The following is a 16081-nucleotide window of genomic DNA, read 5'->3' as shown; positions in this document are numbered from 1 at the left end:
GGAGCCAGAGAGTGGACAGGTCCCTACCCTCAAAATTACCCTACACAAAAAAAAACGCCGAGACGGCGACAGCAGATATCCTCCCTAACGTACACACATGCATGAGGCAAAAAATTGTGCTCAATTTAGTACCCGGGGTACGTTAAATATTGATATTGCAAAAGTCCACGTTGAGTGTGGAGCGGGGTGCCGTGGTGTTACTGCCTTGTTTGCCCTTGGTCACGCGCGGTACTGTGCCCTCCCTAGAATACGAAGGGCAGCCCGAGCTAGAGTGCTCGGGGAGGGATTCTCCGACTCTGGTAGAACCGGTACCCTCCTGGGGTACTATCTCTTTAGGGACCGCTTTGTTGGGGATGGGGGGTGGGGAATGGCCTCCGGTCCTTGACACTAACCTATGCGAAACATAGCGGCACTAGGCCGCTACTTCACGCCGGTATTCTGTGCGAGTGTGGTAATTAACCCGGACGAGTCTGGCCCGATTGTGCTGACGTCAAAAGACGGCTGCGTGACTCTCCCACTTCTGTTTGACCTGATTCCTGCTACCGCATACCACCTTCGCAAAACACGCCATTAATTACTATCTAATCCCTACCACCTGGATGTGTGGCGTTCCTCCACAGTGCGGTTTTCAAGGAACTTTCTTTCACGTACAACCAAGCTATGGTATGAGTATCCTTGTGCGGTGTTTTCAGAACGTTACGATATGGATACCTTCCATAATAGCAGGTACAGAAAAATAAGTATATTATTATAAAATGATAATTATATTATGTTCTTCCTAAGTTGTATTTTAGGTTTGAGCGGATGGTCTCGTTACCATTGCTCTTAAAAAATATAAGCAGTTGTCAACTACAGAATGACTTGTCATTTTCATTCATTTTGTAATTTGTGAATACCTACTGAATATCTGTGATTGTGATTAAGTTTCTGAAAACACTACGAAAATAAGGCAAATATTGCATCTCTTGTTTTTCTAACACAATGGCAACAACTTTGGAAGATAAATCCATCTGGGAAGATGGAGAAGAAGCTCTAAGTGAAGAAGTTTTGCGTATGCCAACTGATGAAATTATAAGCCGAACTCGCTTGTTGGACAATGAAATCAAAATCATGAAAAGCGAAGTTATGAGAATTTCCCATGAATTACAAGCACAAAATGACAAAATCAAGGAGAACACGGAGAAAATTAAAGTTAATAAGACCCTTCCCTATTTAGTGTCAAACGTTATTGAACTGTTAGATGTCGACCCACAAGAGGAAGAAGAAGATGGGGCTGTAGTAGACTTAGATTCTCAGAGAAAGGGTAAATGCGCTGTCATCAAAACTTCCACAAGGCAAACTTACTTTTTACCAGTAATAGGCTTGGTAGATGCCGATAAGCTGAAGCCAGGTGACCTAGTTGGTGTTAATAAGGATTCTTATTTGATTTTGGAAACCTTACCAGCAGAGTATGATGCGCGAGTTAAAGCTATGGAGGTAGATGAGAGGCCTACTGAGCAATATTCAGATATTGGTGGACTTGATAAACAAATTCAGGTTTGTTATTGTATATGGCTTTTAATTGTTGATGCCTCAATTAACTACTTTTATCAAAAATAACTAATGTTAGCTTGCATAATTGTAGACAAATTTTGATTTGGTAACAATATAATTTAAATAATGTACTTTTGATGAAAAATGTCATAATGTTGGAAATTTATACCAATTTTGTATCATGTCTTCTATTTCCACTGATTTCAGGAACTGATAGAAGCTGTAGTACTTCCAATGACACACAAAGAGAAATTTGTGAATCTTGGAATTCATCCACCAAAAGGTGTATTGCTGTATGGACCTCCAGGCACGGGTAAAACATTGCTGGCCAGGGCCTGTGCTGCTCAAACAAAGTCCACTTTTTTGAAGCTTGCTGGTCCACAACTGGTTCAAATGTTTATTGGTAAGATTTACTAATCAGTCCATGAGGCACATTATTACAATAATAATAGGAATGACTGTAATCTATATATATAAAAATGAATTGCTGTTCGTTAGTCTCGCTAAAACTCGAGAACGGCTGAACCAATTTAGCTGATTTTAGTCTTGAATTATTTGTGGAAGTCCAGAGAAGGTTTAAAAGGTGAATAAATGTGAAAATGTTCGGAATTAAATAAAAACAACAATTTTGTTTATCCTTTGATGTGTCATCCCCCGCCGTTCAGAAATCAAATTGAATGAATAGTTTAAAATGAATAACTAATTAGAATTTTCATTTCTTTCCAACTTTCTTAGTAGGTAAAACATAAACTTAATTTTAGCTCAAATAAAGTTTGAAAATAAAATTTTTATCAACAATAAATCTTAAGTTTTGTCATAAGAAATAAACATTTTTATAAGTAATATGTGCTTAGTCATGTGTACGCGGACAAAGTCGCGGCTATCAGCTAGTAATAAATATATTTTATTAGTTCAAAGCAATCCATAATATTAGAACAACAATAATAAAATTTATAACCCTAGAAGCCTGTTTTATGTTTATTTTTGGCTGACTTCCTCCATGGGGATGAAATAAGCTGCAAAAAACCTATGCCTGCATATATAGCATATTAATATTATGTAGTTGACTACATAATATTTTATGCTACATAGCTTTATGTGTAAGTGCAATAATTAAAAAAAATATTTTTTTAGGTTAACAAACCACCCATCTTATTCATCATCATATTTATTACAGAAATAGAAACAGTATTTCAGAAATTAAAAAAATTAATTTTTCTTTAAGGTGATGGAGCTAAGCTTGTCCGTGATGCATTTGCACTTGCTAAAGAGAAGGCACCAGCCATTATATTTATTGATGAGCTAGATGCTATTGGTACAAAGAGATTTGACTCGGAGAAAGCTGGTGACCGTGAAGTCCAGCGTACTATGTTGGAGTTGCTTAACCAACTGGATGGTTTCAGTTCTACTTCTGATATAAAGGTATATTTTTAAGCTATGGTAAAATAATTAAGTTGGTTTTGGGTTCCTTCTTTTCTTGTCTTCCAAGCATTTACTAGACATGCTCTATGGGGTGTAAGTCAGATAGCGTGCTGGCCATCTCATTGATATCACATCACATCTTAACAGTGTTCAATGACTATGGCTTGCTGGCATGCATTATAATGCATAAAAATAAAACCATATCCTATGAAAAGGGTTAATGGTACTACAATTTCTTCTAAAATGTTACATATTGTGCCACCAATAATGTGCAATTTTCAAAGACACATAGTTCTGAACATCCCCCCGTAAATATACCTCCCCATACCATAACTGTCCTGCCATGATATGCCTCTTATGCAACAATGTTGCACTGTCAGTACCTCTCTCTTGAGTGTCTTACTTTAACACTTCTATCATCTGGCTTTAGGCACAATCTGGATTCATCTGTGAATAGAACTTGACTAAAAACTTTGAAAATGCTTGCGAGCAAAATCAACTTACACTATTTATAGGCATGTGGTAAGAAGGGGGCCCATGGTAGGCAAGTTTGAATTTATTCTGGCTCATTTCAGTATTCTTCTCACAGTTTTAGTGCTTACAATAACACCACAAATTTCTTATATAGGACCTTGACTTCTTCTGAGGTAGGAACCATCTAAGCAAGCTGTTAATGATAAAACGGCTCTGGTCACAGTTTTCTGTTTACCTGTCCTTGTAGTCTTATAAACTGTCTGGTCTACCGATACCTCTTGAGAACTCAGTGTATCACAAAGTTGGATTCTCGCAATGTTTGTTCCAAATGTTCTGTAAGTGTGCCCAGTTTCAATTAAAAGAAGTGAATTATAGCTACTTTAGTTGTATTCAGATCTAGTATTTCAGTTAATTTGCCATAATGATTTGCACTTAATACGATAAACAAGGTATCTTAAAATATTTTTTTTAACTTTAAGTACATAAAAACACTTCATACGCGATAATTTATAAATAGCAAATATTATTCATTATTATATTCGATAAAATAAACATTCTAAAATCTAAAACCTCCTTTCTATGATTTATCTATGTTTTGGCAAGTCTACACAATAACCTTTTTGATTTTCTTTGTGTTGCGCTTTTGTCCATGAGTGTCCTTTTGTCCATATATAAATGAAATTAAGTAGTTAAGTAAATTTATAAAAGCATTTGTGACATAAAGTGTTTACAAAAATAAGTGCGCAAAAAATAAATTATGCAAGTTATTATAAATATGCTGGTAGTGGACTACGTACAATGTACAATTAAAATATTTAAACCAATCCTGTTACTCATAATTAAATACTTTCTGTAGGTGATTGCTGCAACAAACAGAGTAGACATCCTAGATCCAGCCCTTCTCAGATCTGGTCGTCTAGACAGAAAGATTGAATTCCCTCATCCCAATGAAGAGGCCAGAGCAAGGATTATGCAAATTCATTCACGGTAAAAAATTATTCATTTTCTGAGAAAATTATTAATTTAAATTTATTTAACAATTTATTAATATCATGCTGTTAATTTTAGTAAGATGAATGTGTCTCCGGATGTAAACTTTGAAGAGCTCTCCCGTTCTACTGATGATTTCAATGGAGCACAATGTAAGGCAGTGTGTGTTGAGGCTGGTATGATTGCTTTGAGAAGGTCAGCTACAGCTGTTACACATGAAGACTTCATGGATGCTATACTTGAAGTGCAGGCTAAAAAGAAAGCTAACCTTAGTTACTATGCTTAGATGTAAAACTTGTATTCTCCTCTAATATAGTTATAAATGATTTAATTAGTCTTTCATTTTATAAAAATACAAATTTTGTTTTGTAGGTTCTCAGTGTTCCTATAATCTATATAATTTGTACCTTTTAGGGACACCATTAACAAAAAAAAACAAATATGTTTACCCTTGGTAGCTAGGATAATTTCACAAGAAATGAGACAGTTCAAATTATTAACCAAGAACCTCGAAAAAAAAATATGGGTGTTGCTATGTGACTGGATTTTAGAGAGACTTAGATGGTGAACATCTAATTTGCTTCTGAAGGAGGTGGTGGTTCAAATCGCAAGTAATTGATGATAGTAGTTGATAAACTAAAAGTTCTCCATGCATTCAAGCAATCCAATGCCTGAAAGGGTTTCCAAGCTAAGCAAAGTGTGAAGAGGAATTAGCTACTTGTCTTATGCATGTATTTTTCGATGTCTCTTCCATATTGTGACAAATGAATTACCCTTACACATCCTCTGTAAATGAGGTCTTTTAATGCGTAAACGCAGCATCGACTATTGGCGCAAGTCACGAGAAGCACGCGATCAAATGGTTAGTGCTGATACATGGGGTAAACAAAACAAGGTGAGAATAATAAGTACTACATGTGTTGCCGGACCTGTTCTTTTTAGTTCGCTAGAATCTGGGCCGGCTTGTACTAATGACTTGCTCTGTTGATGGCCCCGCACATTCTACGAATCCAGTTCGGTTATTCCTTCCATTTAACAGTGAATTTGGCAATCGCTCAATATTCAGAATTTCGATACTAGGCGATGCATCAAGGGAATGTTCTCGAAGGTCGCAGATATCGTAGGACCAATGAGGTTCTTTTATTTATCGGTTACGCGTAAACTTCATTTTTATGAGGGTTAAATTGCACCTCAGAGTATGGCAAAGGCCGTATTGTCGGGTGGTTGATCAACTGATGGCCCTCTAGGTATACCAAAACTTGGTGTTTCATTATAATTTCTATGAGTTTTATTTTTCAATGAGTAGGGAAATAGTAGCAATAAGGTTCAATCTTTTTAAGGATCGGATGGACAAGAGATGGCTTTCATGAGTCCGGAACTACTCCGCGTAAGTATGAGTTGCGAAATAAACGCACCAGCCCAAGCCAAAGCGGTAAACATTCTGAGAACGATATCAGAAATGCGATCCGTCTTAACGTCCACGGAAAATAGTTAATAATAACCTATCATAAAATTAATTGTATAAAACATACAGTATGTAAAAGTTTAAATTAAAACATGTGGTGGCACCGTGGTATCTGCTATAGACCATATTCAATGCGAAATAATTCCTACTTACTACTTCTAACCTAACACAAGATTCCTCCGTGTCTACACCGACTTCTGCGCCAGCAGTAGGTATAAGTTGTGACTTGTGAGGCATCTGATTCGCAAATAAGTCTATTTGTTATGGTATATTGTGATCCAATCGGGATATGAATAATGAAAAAAAACGAGTACTTAAGAACATAGACTTAGAAAATCCTTATTATCGTGTAGACGACCTGACAGTTCGATAATGAAGATCAATTTTGATTTATCAATGTGTGAGTTAGCTAGTGGTTTCTTATTCAAAATAATAAGTAGCTAATGCCAAGAGTAGCTAACTGCTTACAATTTGTAAATCAAAATCGGTCATGTTAATATAATAAAAAATTAATAGATTCGCATAACTTTTCTATCTTGCTGTTTCTCCGTAAAAGATGTTTTTCTCTTTCGCACGGTTTTTTTGTCTATACGCCAGTAGGAATATTTTAAGTAAATGATTGTGACTTTATTATCTTAGCATCGAGTGATTTACGTTTTGAGTGTTGCCCTTCCTAACGGAAATTATTTTAATAAAACAGGAAATCATAGCGGCGTCTGATCCGTTTTTCAGTAAGTACAAACATATTACTCGAAATGGTGCCAAGTGAAGATAATATACTTAGGTATTTTCTTAAGATACAAATGCAAATGGGAAAGGCTAGAAATTCCCATACAGTATTTTATTTCGAATTAGATATACCTAGATCGATATCATCAAGATTTCTTTTTGGTTGTGTTTCATCCAGGGATGTCGCTTTTTAGTGATTGAGCTGACAGTTCTTTCAAATATAGCTGATTTACTAAAAATAAACAAATATAGCTGATTCACTAAAAATAAAGGATGGCTATAACTTAAGAAAGATGGTTATTATGAAAACTTACAAAAATTTATTAAATTAGTGATTATTTTAAGAAGGAGCAGGTTTTCGTTTTAACAGCAGCTCATGGTGGTGTTTCAGTAATATAAATAACCGAAACCAAACTAGTTCAAGGGATATTAAATATGAACGGACATTTAATAACAATAAAATCTAAATATTTTTATATTTTATGATCAGGAGTCTTGAAAATATTATGTATTTTGAATTATTTGATTTGAGACTAAGTTTGGGATATGCTAATCTCTTAGAATCTAAATTTAAAGTGTAGATATATAAAAAAAAAGCGGCAATGGATCTGTCAAAATTCCAGTTAAAATTTTGAATGCATTTTTACAAAATTAATAGGAAATTATCAAAATACTAAATAACCAGTACAATGTAAAATTAATTGTGATCTCGACCAACTCCGGCGAAAAATTTTATCCGGTAAACGTAAGTGATTGTTTTTTTAAGTAAAGTTGACTGTGCGAAAACATATGATTTTCTGCATTGATATCGATTAATTTAGTATAGTGCTTTAGTATTTATGTACTTCTTGATAGAATCGCATCAAACAGAATCGCCTATTGACAACGAATAGCTATATTTGTAATTTTATTTATGCATTACGAATATCTATATTTATTTACGTATAAGTAAGTGTACACATCGAAATAATTATTTAATATTTGTTCCCCAAAGTCCACCATGGATCTCGAGGAGCAAATGCCGCAATCATCAAAGGTACCTGATGATTTACCCAAAGTGCACACAAAATGTAACAGCAACCGTCCACACACCAGGTTAATTTTGTATGAGAATGTTAATTATTTTGTTCTCATTATTCTCTCTAGCTACTTGAATTCCAAAGAATCTCCCTCACTGACTATCAATGTGTGTACAACATTCTTAAAGGTTTCCTTCAGGGTTGCAAGTAGCAAGGTGATGGTAGTAACTTGCCATCAGGTTAATTCATGATTAAATTTAATATAAATAAATTATCAAATTTAGACTCTTGTTCAGCAGGTTTAAATTTGAACTGTTTGCTGATGAATGTGTAGATATTCATCAGATGGTAGCATCTTCCATGCTCTCTGAAAATACTAGCAGGCAATTACCATGACCTGTCGTATTTTTTTGACAATTATTGATAGTTGTAGTGATTTGAATTAGGAATGTTTACGAATGTATTAAACTAATACATATATAAAAGAATAATAGGATAATGTTGTTGCAAGAAACTTCTTGTTATTTGGTATTACTAATTATATTTCTTTGGAATTCAACTCCATTCCATAATTCAATATGATTGTTACATTTCAAGTGCAATATTATAACTCAAGCTTATATCTAACACTCACTTTACATACACTTATTTATAGTGGCTTCCACAGTCAAGCATTCATAATCTGCATTTACATATTTGTCATTTCTATTTAATATTCACTTAAAGGTCAATTTATAAATTCTAGCAACAAATCTAGCATATTTTTAATTTGCATGTATCTCACCTAAAATGACAAACATAACATAACATATTAACTTTAATATCTACCTACCACAATTCAATGATTTAGGTCATAGTTTCTCAACCTTATTTTGCTCACCGCCTACTTTGAGAATATGTTTTTTTCTAGAGTATTTTCGTGTATTTTTTTGCCTTTTTAGACTATATTTCTAATCTACCCTCGCCCCATCTGCGCCATCTCAATGCCCCCTAATTTTCTCTGGGTCTTCTACTGCCCCCCCGAAAGTCGCAAACTCCTACAAGGGGGCTTTATACCTACTGTGTTTGAAAGGTCATAATCATGGGCAACTGACATAAGTGTGTGAGTAGGTAGTTATTGTAAGATAATATTATCTGCCTCAGCTATCTGGCCTACTCAGACTATACAATGGCTTACTTATATAAAAAATTGTGGTGCAATGATCAGAAGTGTGACATAACAGATCTCATTCTGATCCAGAGATTTTTCCTATGTTCATGGCTTATCATATGGTGGTGATATTTTTATTCAAAGCATTGGATTTGACTCCGAGTCTGATTAACAGAACATGCACCTTCAATAGCAAGCTTAATGGTCGGATAAACAAAAAAGCTAGTATATCATTTGTATACTTCCTCAGAAGTCCCATAGTAAGTCCTTCAACATTTCCCCTGATGAGATGAATGAGGTGCATTAAAGCTTCTATATTTAGGGATTATGAATGATGAGTAAGAGGATTTTAAGAGATGGTTAAGCAGCGGTGACAGTTAAGTGGCATTGGTGACTTAGATTGCGGAATAAGCTAACAATAAGGTGGTCTAGACAGTAGTAGACTTCTCTGTTCCAAGGTGAAAGTGATAAAAATGTTGCCCGGCATTACGGTTTCAACGAAACATCATGATGTTGTAAAAATCCACAGGAAACATGAAAGGAAGATAGTAGGATCAATCCCTTGTTCTGTTTGAGTAGGATCAGTACAGTTTTACCCCTAAAAGTTTACTCAGGCATACAGAAACATGTACTTATTGTGGATTCTCCAGAATTATTTCGTGTATGAGCTGAAGCAGTCCATTTGGAAAAGGTGCTGTCATCAAATTGCTCAAAACACAAGTCACTTTTTTGTTCGGTGGCTATGTCACATTGGTTCCAATTGGGAAAGTGGTCAAAGGGAATTTCCTCGGGCGTGCCGTTTCAAACACGGTTATGTCACCAAGTAGACAACGTGGCTCTGCCCTGCGTTCGTCTATCGAAGTGTAATACAAAAGCTCCCTTTTTCGTATCCATTCAATTTCAGAACTGCCATAAGTGCCACAGCATGTTTCAGTATACTTGGTGTACATAATATATCAAGCCACGTCAGTTCAGTCAGTCACTAAAATGTTTAGGCTTGGCTATCTATAGTGTATGTTCTCACCTCTGAAACCGGCCAATCAGTTAATCCATGACTAGACGATCTGGTTATGGGATACAATAATTTAATCAGCCTGAGATCTTTCGGTGGCTAATAAATATTCTTATTATAAATTTAAATATCAAATTTTGTAATTGAAGGTATTTTTCATGAGCAGACTACCAATATTATGAGGTGCAAAAGAGAGTTATTCGCGCTTTTTATAACCTAAGAATCATCGAGAGCAAAATTTAAAGAAATAAACATGACTGTTGCCTCTCAATATATTCTTGACTAGCTGACCGGGCAAACGTTGTTTTGCCATATAAAGTATAATTCACGCGATAGTTTTATAAGTAATAAAATATTGCCTATATATATATTGTACATCATTTTGTTCTATTGTCAATAGTTTTTGCAGCGCACGCAAAAATAGATTTTCGATTTTACACCTTGTGTTACAAAATAGCTATTATATTACGGATCCCTAATTTTGAAAAAAAAACATAGCCTATAGCCTTCCTCGATAAATGGACTACCCAACACTGAAAGAATCATTCAAATCGGATCAGTAGTACCAGAGATTAGCGCGTTCAAACAAACATAGTATAGATGTCATGTATGTACATAGGCACATAAGTGAAGTTGCTAGAAACTGTTATAACCATAATATTAACACCAGATGCAGACTACTCGGTTAAGTTGAGTTAGTAAGTCTTTAGTCTTGGACAACAAGATCCCAGAAAATGTTAATAGCAAAATATTTATTACGAATTTCAAATTTATTTTTAAGACGTTTATTTAGTAAAGACTATAATCACAGAGTAGGTATGGATACTTACGTAGATATACTAACTATATCATAAATGACTTTCTTAATGATACCGTAAATTGGGAAGGGATAATCAACCGTCAGGCTATTTAAATTAACAAATTTATTGTATCGAAATTTTATTTTGAATAAAAGAAGAAGCCCTCTATGTATCTTGCGCCCGTACTCAGGTCTGAGGCATTCATTTCCGAATGCGTAGTTCTGTTTTTGACTTTCAATAATTGATTATACATCCAATTTTGAATTAAATAATTTGAATTAAGATCCCCTTGGGAATAAGCTTAGATATTTATAGTACCTACTTTTTCATTTTTATGGAAATTAACGTATCTATACACTTAGATTATTAATACGTCTAGATAGAGTCTCTTGCTGTTAGAAAACCGATAAAAACAAGCCAGGAGTAATACTTTAGTGTGCGTGAGCTATGTCTTACACTCGCGATCTCTATGGCACTTTGTGTTTGTGTGCGTGCAATCTTTAAAATAGAGGTTTCCAGGTACGGGTCATCTGGTGTTAAGTAATCACCGCCGCCCACATTCTCTTGCAACACCAGAAGAATCACAAGAGCGTTGCCGGCCTTTAAGGAAGGTGTACGCGTTTTTTTTGTTGGTGCCCATGTCGTATCGTCCCGCAAACACCGCACAAGGAAGCTCAAAACCGCACTGTGGAGGACCGCCACACATCCAGATGGCGGGGATGATATCCTAATTTGTGGCGTGTCGTGCGAAGGTTAGTTCTAAACATATTTTTTTTGACGTTTTCACAGCGGTCATAGTCTATCTAGTCATATAAATGATCTAAGAGTATACAGTTGCAACTGGCGAAATGGTGGCTGAATAACACAATCACTTGTTCCACGATGCGTATCGAGTGAGCAGTGCAATATCCAGTATGCATACTGAACAGTCAACTCCTGAACTATGAACAGTACCTCTGCTGTCGTGAAGGGACACGGTCGTGCGCGATTTTCTGTTGTGTGAAGAACTTTTGTTTGTAAAGTAATAGCATGGTGATGGGGAAAATCTTTCTGTGAGTACTTCGTTAAAATTCGACCGCATTCAAAACAGCGAGTGGTTGTCATTGTGTTTTTATGTTTGTTTACTTAGAGCTCAGTCATGAACCGATTTGAAGTTCTTTTTACACGTTTTTTATTAGTTTAACCTGTATGTATATATGTTTATTTGGAACCGACTCATTTGGGCGCGATTTTGACCCACTTTAAACGGCCAGATGTCATTCAAACTTCGTAGATTTTTCGTGGACCCATGATAATACATTAATTTGATAAAATTATTCAATTTTTTTATTTGCAAAATAAGATTTTTGTTAATGTTCAGGAATTGATGTCCATTTTATATTTCATCTATTATCGTTTCAACTAACGCATGTTTTTTTTATTTGAACAATGAATTCTTAAATTTTAATATTACTTATATATAAAGTTCTTATTTTTTATAAATACGGCTTTTAATTAATTATCCAAATTTATAAATAATACTAGCTGACCCGACAGACGTTGTTCTGTGCATGATAAATAAAATACTGTTTTTTACGAATTTTGTCAGTAATATTTCATAACACTAAGAATTATTCTGTAAAATATGCTCTGTCAATGACGTTCTATATTATGTATAGAACGTCATTGCTCCCTATTGTTAACTATAATGTAATTGTTTCACAGCAGAACTGTCAAACCGTGCGTCAATAAAATCTCTCATAGAAAATATGTCCATGCAAAACAAATATTTGAAATAAAAATAATTATGGGTCCCAAATCGAAATAAAAACTATCCTATCTCTCAAGTTGGACTAAACTGCACTCCATGAAGTAATCCCCATTTTAATCCGTTCATTAGTTTAAGAGTCCATTGAGGACAAACATTGTGACACGAGATTTATATATATTAAGATAGTACCTAAGTATATGGATCATTCGGAAATACGTTTTTTTTCTCTTATCGTTTCATTAGTTTTCTTCTTTAATTTTTTTTTTCAATTTAATTCAAATTTTTGATAAGTGATTTTGACTTCGTGGGTTGTTATAGATCCTGAAGAGTTGATTATAAAAGTTGAATCTCGGCCCTTCGCATATGAAACATCATTGTTAGAGTATGCAAATAAATCTCTGAAAAATGATGCCTAAGGTAGCTGGGAAACGTATACTTATAAGAAAAATCGAGGTTCTTAGAGGATTAAATTATTTTATTTCAAATAATAGTATTTATTTAATAATTGCTAAATTATTAATACATATTAAATATAATAATGAAAATAATTACGTTCCGTGCATTTGTGCAAGATACTTTTTTTTTTCATGGCACCCATTTTGAACTCGCCTTCTAATATTAGTTTTCATCGAGTTAGTAATTCTTTTGGGGGCGATGTATATGCTTTTACAACAAGATCCCAGAAAATGTTCAAAACAAAAGCATAACAATTTTATTCAAAAGAATTGTTAAGAGACGTTTGTGTGGTAAAGGTTACTATAGACCGCCCTCGGGCTATTAAATAATATCTTGTACAATATTACTTTGGTAACATATTTTTTTAATGAAAAAAAAGCCTGCTCAGTTTGTTGCGCCCATTCTTCTCAGCCCTGGTGCATTCTTTTCGGAATGGGTGGTAGTTTTTGACTTTCAATAAGTGACGTCACATGCTATTTTGAATAAAAATATTTTAATTTGAATTACCTATTTGTAATTATAGAGGCGATAATAAATAAATTTCAGAAGTGTAACTTGACAGACGGAAATGAATTACTATGACAAATTTTGAAGACACTATATACAACTTTAAAATAATAATTTAATTTAAAAAACTACAAATTTATCAAAACTAAATTTAAAAAAAAGTAAAATAAAATTAACGTAACAACATGTGTGTGTGTGTGTAAATTTATGTGTGTGTGTGTGTGTTTATGTGTGTGTAAAATTAAATACAAGGGATCAAAATATTTTCAGTTTTTGTAGATACTTAAAGCAAGGTCAATGAACAATTTTAGATTTATATGACGACGGCATTATATCAATATTGATGTGAATTATATAGTTGTACAGGGGAAACGGGAATATACAATCAATATCGGTGAAGCGGTAACTAGGGTAACTGAAGTACAAATTACCGAAATACAATTCGTGAAGGGTACGTTGTGGTGGTTTGATTATGTAGATTCTGGATAAATTCAAATATTTTTATTGAAAATTAGTTGACCCGGCAAACGTTGTTATGCCATATAAATTATTTTTAGAGTTAGACCGTTTCTTGGACATTGCAACATTACTTTATCAAACGACTTCAAAAAAGGAGGAGCTTCTCAATTCGCCTGTGTTTTTTTTTATGTTTGTTACCTCAAAACTTTCGGCTGGGTGAACCGATTTTGATAATTATTTTTTTTTATTTGAAAGCTGGTGCTTCCCGTGTGGTCCCATTGTAATTGGTCCAGATCTGACAATAGCATCCATGAGAAAAATCATAAAAGTTTTAAATTTGCTATACATACGTATAGCAAATTATACTTCAAAGATAGTTTGGTGAGAGTTTGGTTAGGTTCTGATTACGGAATCCATGGTAAAGTAACGGAACTTTTCAATTAAGCGCTTACGTTCATTGCTGCATTGAAAAATTTAGTATAAATTCACATATTTAGACGTTTTTTCTAAAATAATCGTGGCCTATGTTATGTGTGTGTCCTTATTACATTTGCTACCTGCCAATAAAAGTCCCGTCAAAATCGGTCCAGCCATTTCATAGATTAGCCGGAACAAACAGACAGATAGACAGCCAAAAAATCGTAAAAGTGTTATTTTTGGTGTATGTACCGTACCGTATATATATTCATATACATGTAGTAACAAACGCTTATTTCAATATTACAAACAGACTCTCAAATTTTATTTATGTATAGATGGAATGTTACGTCACTTGTTGATCATTAAAGTCCATTCAAATGTATGAGAATTGGGAAGAACGGGCGCAAGTAACTATAGAATATACAAGAAGAAGCACTACCGTACAGACGACCTGACAGCCCGTACGTGATCAATTTTGATTCGTCAGTGTGTGCGTTAGCTTGGTATTATTCAAAATAATGAGCTAATGCCAAACGTGGTTGACTGGTTACGAATTGTCAACCAAAATCGGTCACAGTAACAATAGATTCGCTTACCTTTTGTATCAGTGGGAGGCTCCTTTGCTCAGGATGCCGGCTAGATTATGGGTATCTGCCGCGAAGCAGTAATGTAAACATTACTGTGTTTGTGTGAAATTACTGGGCAAATGAGATTTAACGTCTTATGTCTCAAGGTGACGATCGCAGTTGTAGTTCCATTCAGAATTTTTCGGGTTTTTCAAGAATCCTGAGCGGCACTGCGTTGTAAGGGGGGCGCTGCGGGCAGGGCGTATCAATTACCATCAGCTGAACGTCCTGCTCGTCGTGTCCATTATTTTCACGAAAAAAATCTTGCTGTATCGCTGTTAGAGATGTATTTCTTTCTTGTACGCCAGGAGTGCTCAAACGGTCGATCGGGATCGACAGGTCGATCGAGAGTACTTTTTGAGTCGATCTCGAGAAAAAAATCCGGTATAATAAACTAAAATCGGTAATTACGTAGCATCTTATGAAAAGTAAGCTCAGGACATGCAGTGTCACGCTTCAACATCCAAAGTCAGCTTAGAACTTTAGAACGCGTTTGTTTTGTAAGAACCAATAAACTCGCAATTTAGAATAATAATTAGAGTTTTTTCATTGACATTTAAGAGCAGACCTACACTTACCTTGACTAAAAAAATGCATATTTTGCGCAAAACTAATATCTATGTCATCGTGACACTCTACCTAGACGACAATCCATCATCACACATACTTGAAGCCTCTCAGAGCCGATCGATCGTAGTCTACAAATTTTGAGGTAGACCGCCAGCAGTTCAAGCTTGAGCACCCCTGTTGTACGCTTTTTAAATGAATGAAATTTGAAAGAACGACGTTTAGTTCGAATACGAATTACCGCCTGATTCCTGTGTTATGATTTTATTTCAGTTTCTTTGAAATAAGTTCCTAGTTGTAATGCATTGTAGGAGAGCAAAGAAAACGGTAGTGTTTTTAAAAATCTGCAAGTTTTATAACGTTTTTTTTTTTGTGTTTCAGGCATTTTAGAAAAGACATAGAAAAAATAATGTCTTGCATTTTTTAATTTGAACCAATAATTATTGTTGTTTTAATATTGATATATAACACGTGTTTAATTCAAAGTCAAATTAACTTTATTCAATTAGGCTTTCAGCTAAGCGTTTTTCTATCGTCACTACAAATATTTCCTATAAATTTCGGAAAAAGTTCAGCTCGTGAGAAGAACATACAAGAAACTCAACGGCCATCAATCAAATAGAGTTATTTACACTCACTGTAAATGCATAACAAATTAGTTTGTAAGGTGCTGCATCCAATATATGAATCGTGTTTATATAA

General features: G+C 34.6%; 2 protein-coding genes across 3 annotated transcripts in view; both read left to right on the top strand.

Moving 5' to 3' along the window:
• The first annotated feature begins 870 nt into the window (after positions 1 to 870).
• LOC126964797 (26S proteasome regulatory subunit 6A-B) lies at positions 871 to 4750 on the top strand. The gene is made up of 5 exons (XM_050808067.1): positions 871 to 1536; positions 1741 to 1936; positions 2759 to 2955; positions 4286 to 4416; positions 4498 to 4750. Exons 1-5 carry the CDS (start codon positions 982 to 984, stop codon positions 4703 to 4705), a joined length of 1287 nt encoding a protein of 428 aa, XP_050664024.1. The 5' UTR covers positions 871 to 981; the 3' UTR covers positions 4706 to 4750.
• A 2458-nt stretch (positions 4751 to 7208) lies between these two features.
• The window catches only part of LOC126964785 (tubulin polyglutamylase TTLL5), a 58845-nt gene continuing 49972 nt past the window's right edge, over positions 7209 to 16081 (top strand). The window contains exons 1-2 of one of the 2 annotated variants that reach the window (XM_050808037.1): positions 7209 to 7358; positions 7608 to 7708. In XM_050808037.1, the coding sequence (XP_050663994.1) occupies positions 7614 to 7708 (95 nt within the window). In that variant the 5' untranslated portion in view covers positions 7209 to 7358; positions 7608 to 7613. Of the gene's footprint in view, positions 7359 to 7607; positions 7709 to 11497; positions 11647 to 16081 lie in introns of those variants that run through there. The other variant, XM_050808038.1, reaches the window with a different exon arrangement.

This window comes from Leptidea sinapis, chromosome 6 (assembly GCF_905404315.1).
Source record: "Leptidea sinapis chromosome 6, ilLepSina1.1, whole genome shotgun sequence".
Taxonomy (NCBI): Eukaryota; Metazoa; Arthropoda; class Insecta; order Lepidoptera; family Pieridae; genus Leptidea; species Leptidea sinapis.
The sequence above is the reverse complement of the archived record's forward strand: the minus strand, read 5'-3'. Positions and strand labels throughout refer to the sequence as shown.

What these genes read in the sequence shown, in the direction of transcription:
- LOC126964797 (XM_050808067.1), top strand. Translation starts at nt 982, where the DNA reads ATGGCAACAACTTTGGAAGATAAATCCATCTGGGAAGATGGAGAAGAA. An exon ending in GACTTGATAAACAAATTCAG is followed by an intron (nt 1,537 to 1,740) that starts GTTTGTTATTGT and finishes CACTGATTTCAG; the next exon opens with GAACTGATAGAAGCTGTAGT. An exon ending in ATTATGCAAATTCATTCACG is followed by an intron (nt 4,417 to 4,497) that starts GTAAAAAATTAT and finishes TGTTAATTTTAG; the next exon opens with TAAGATGAATGTGTCTCCGG.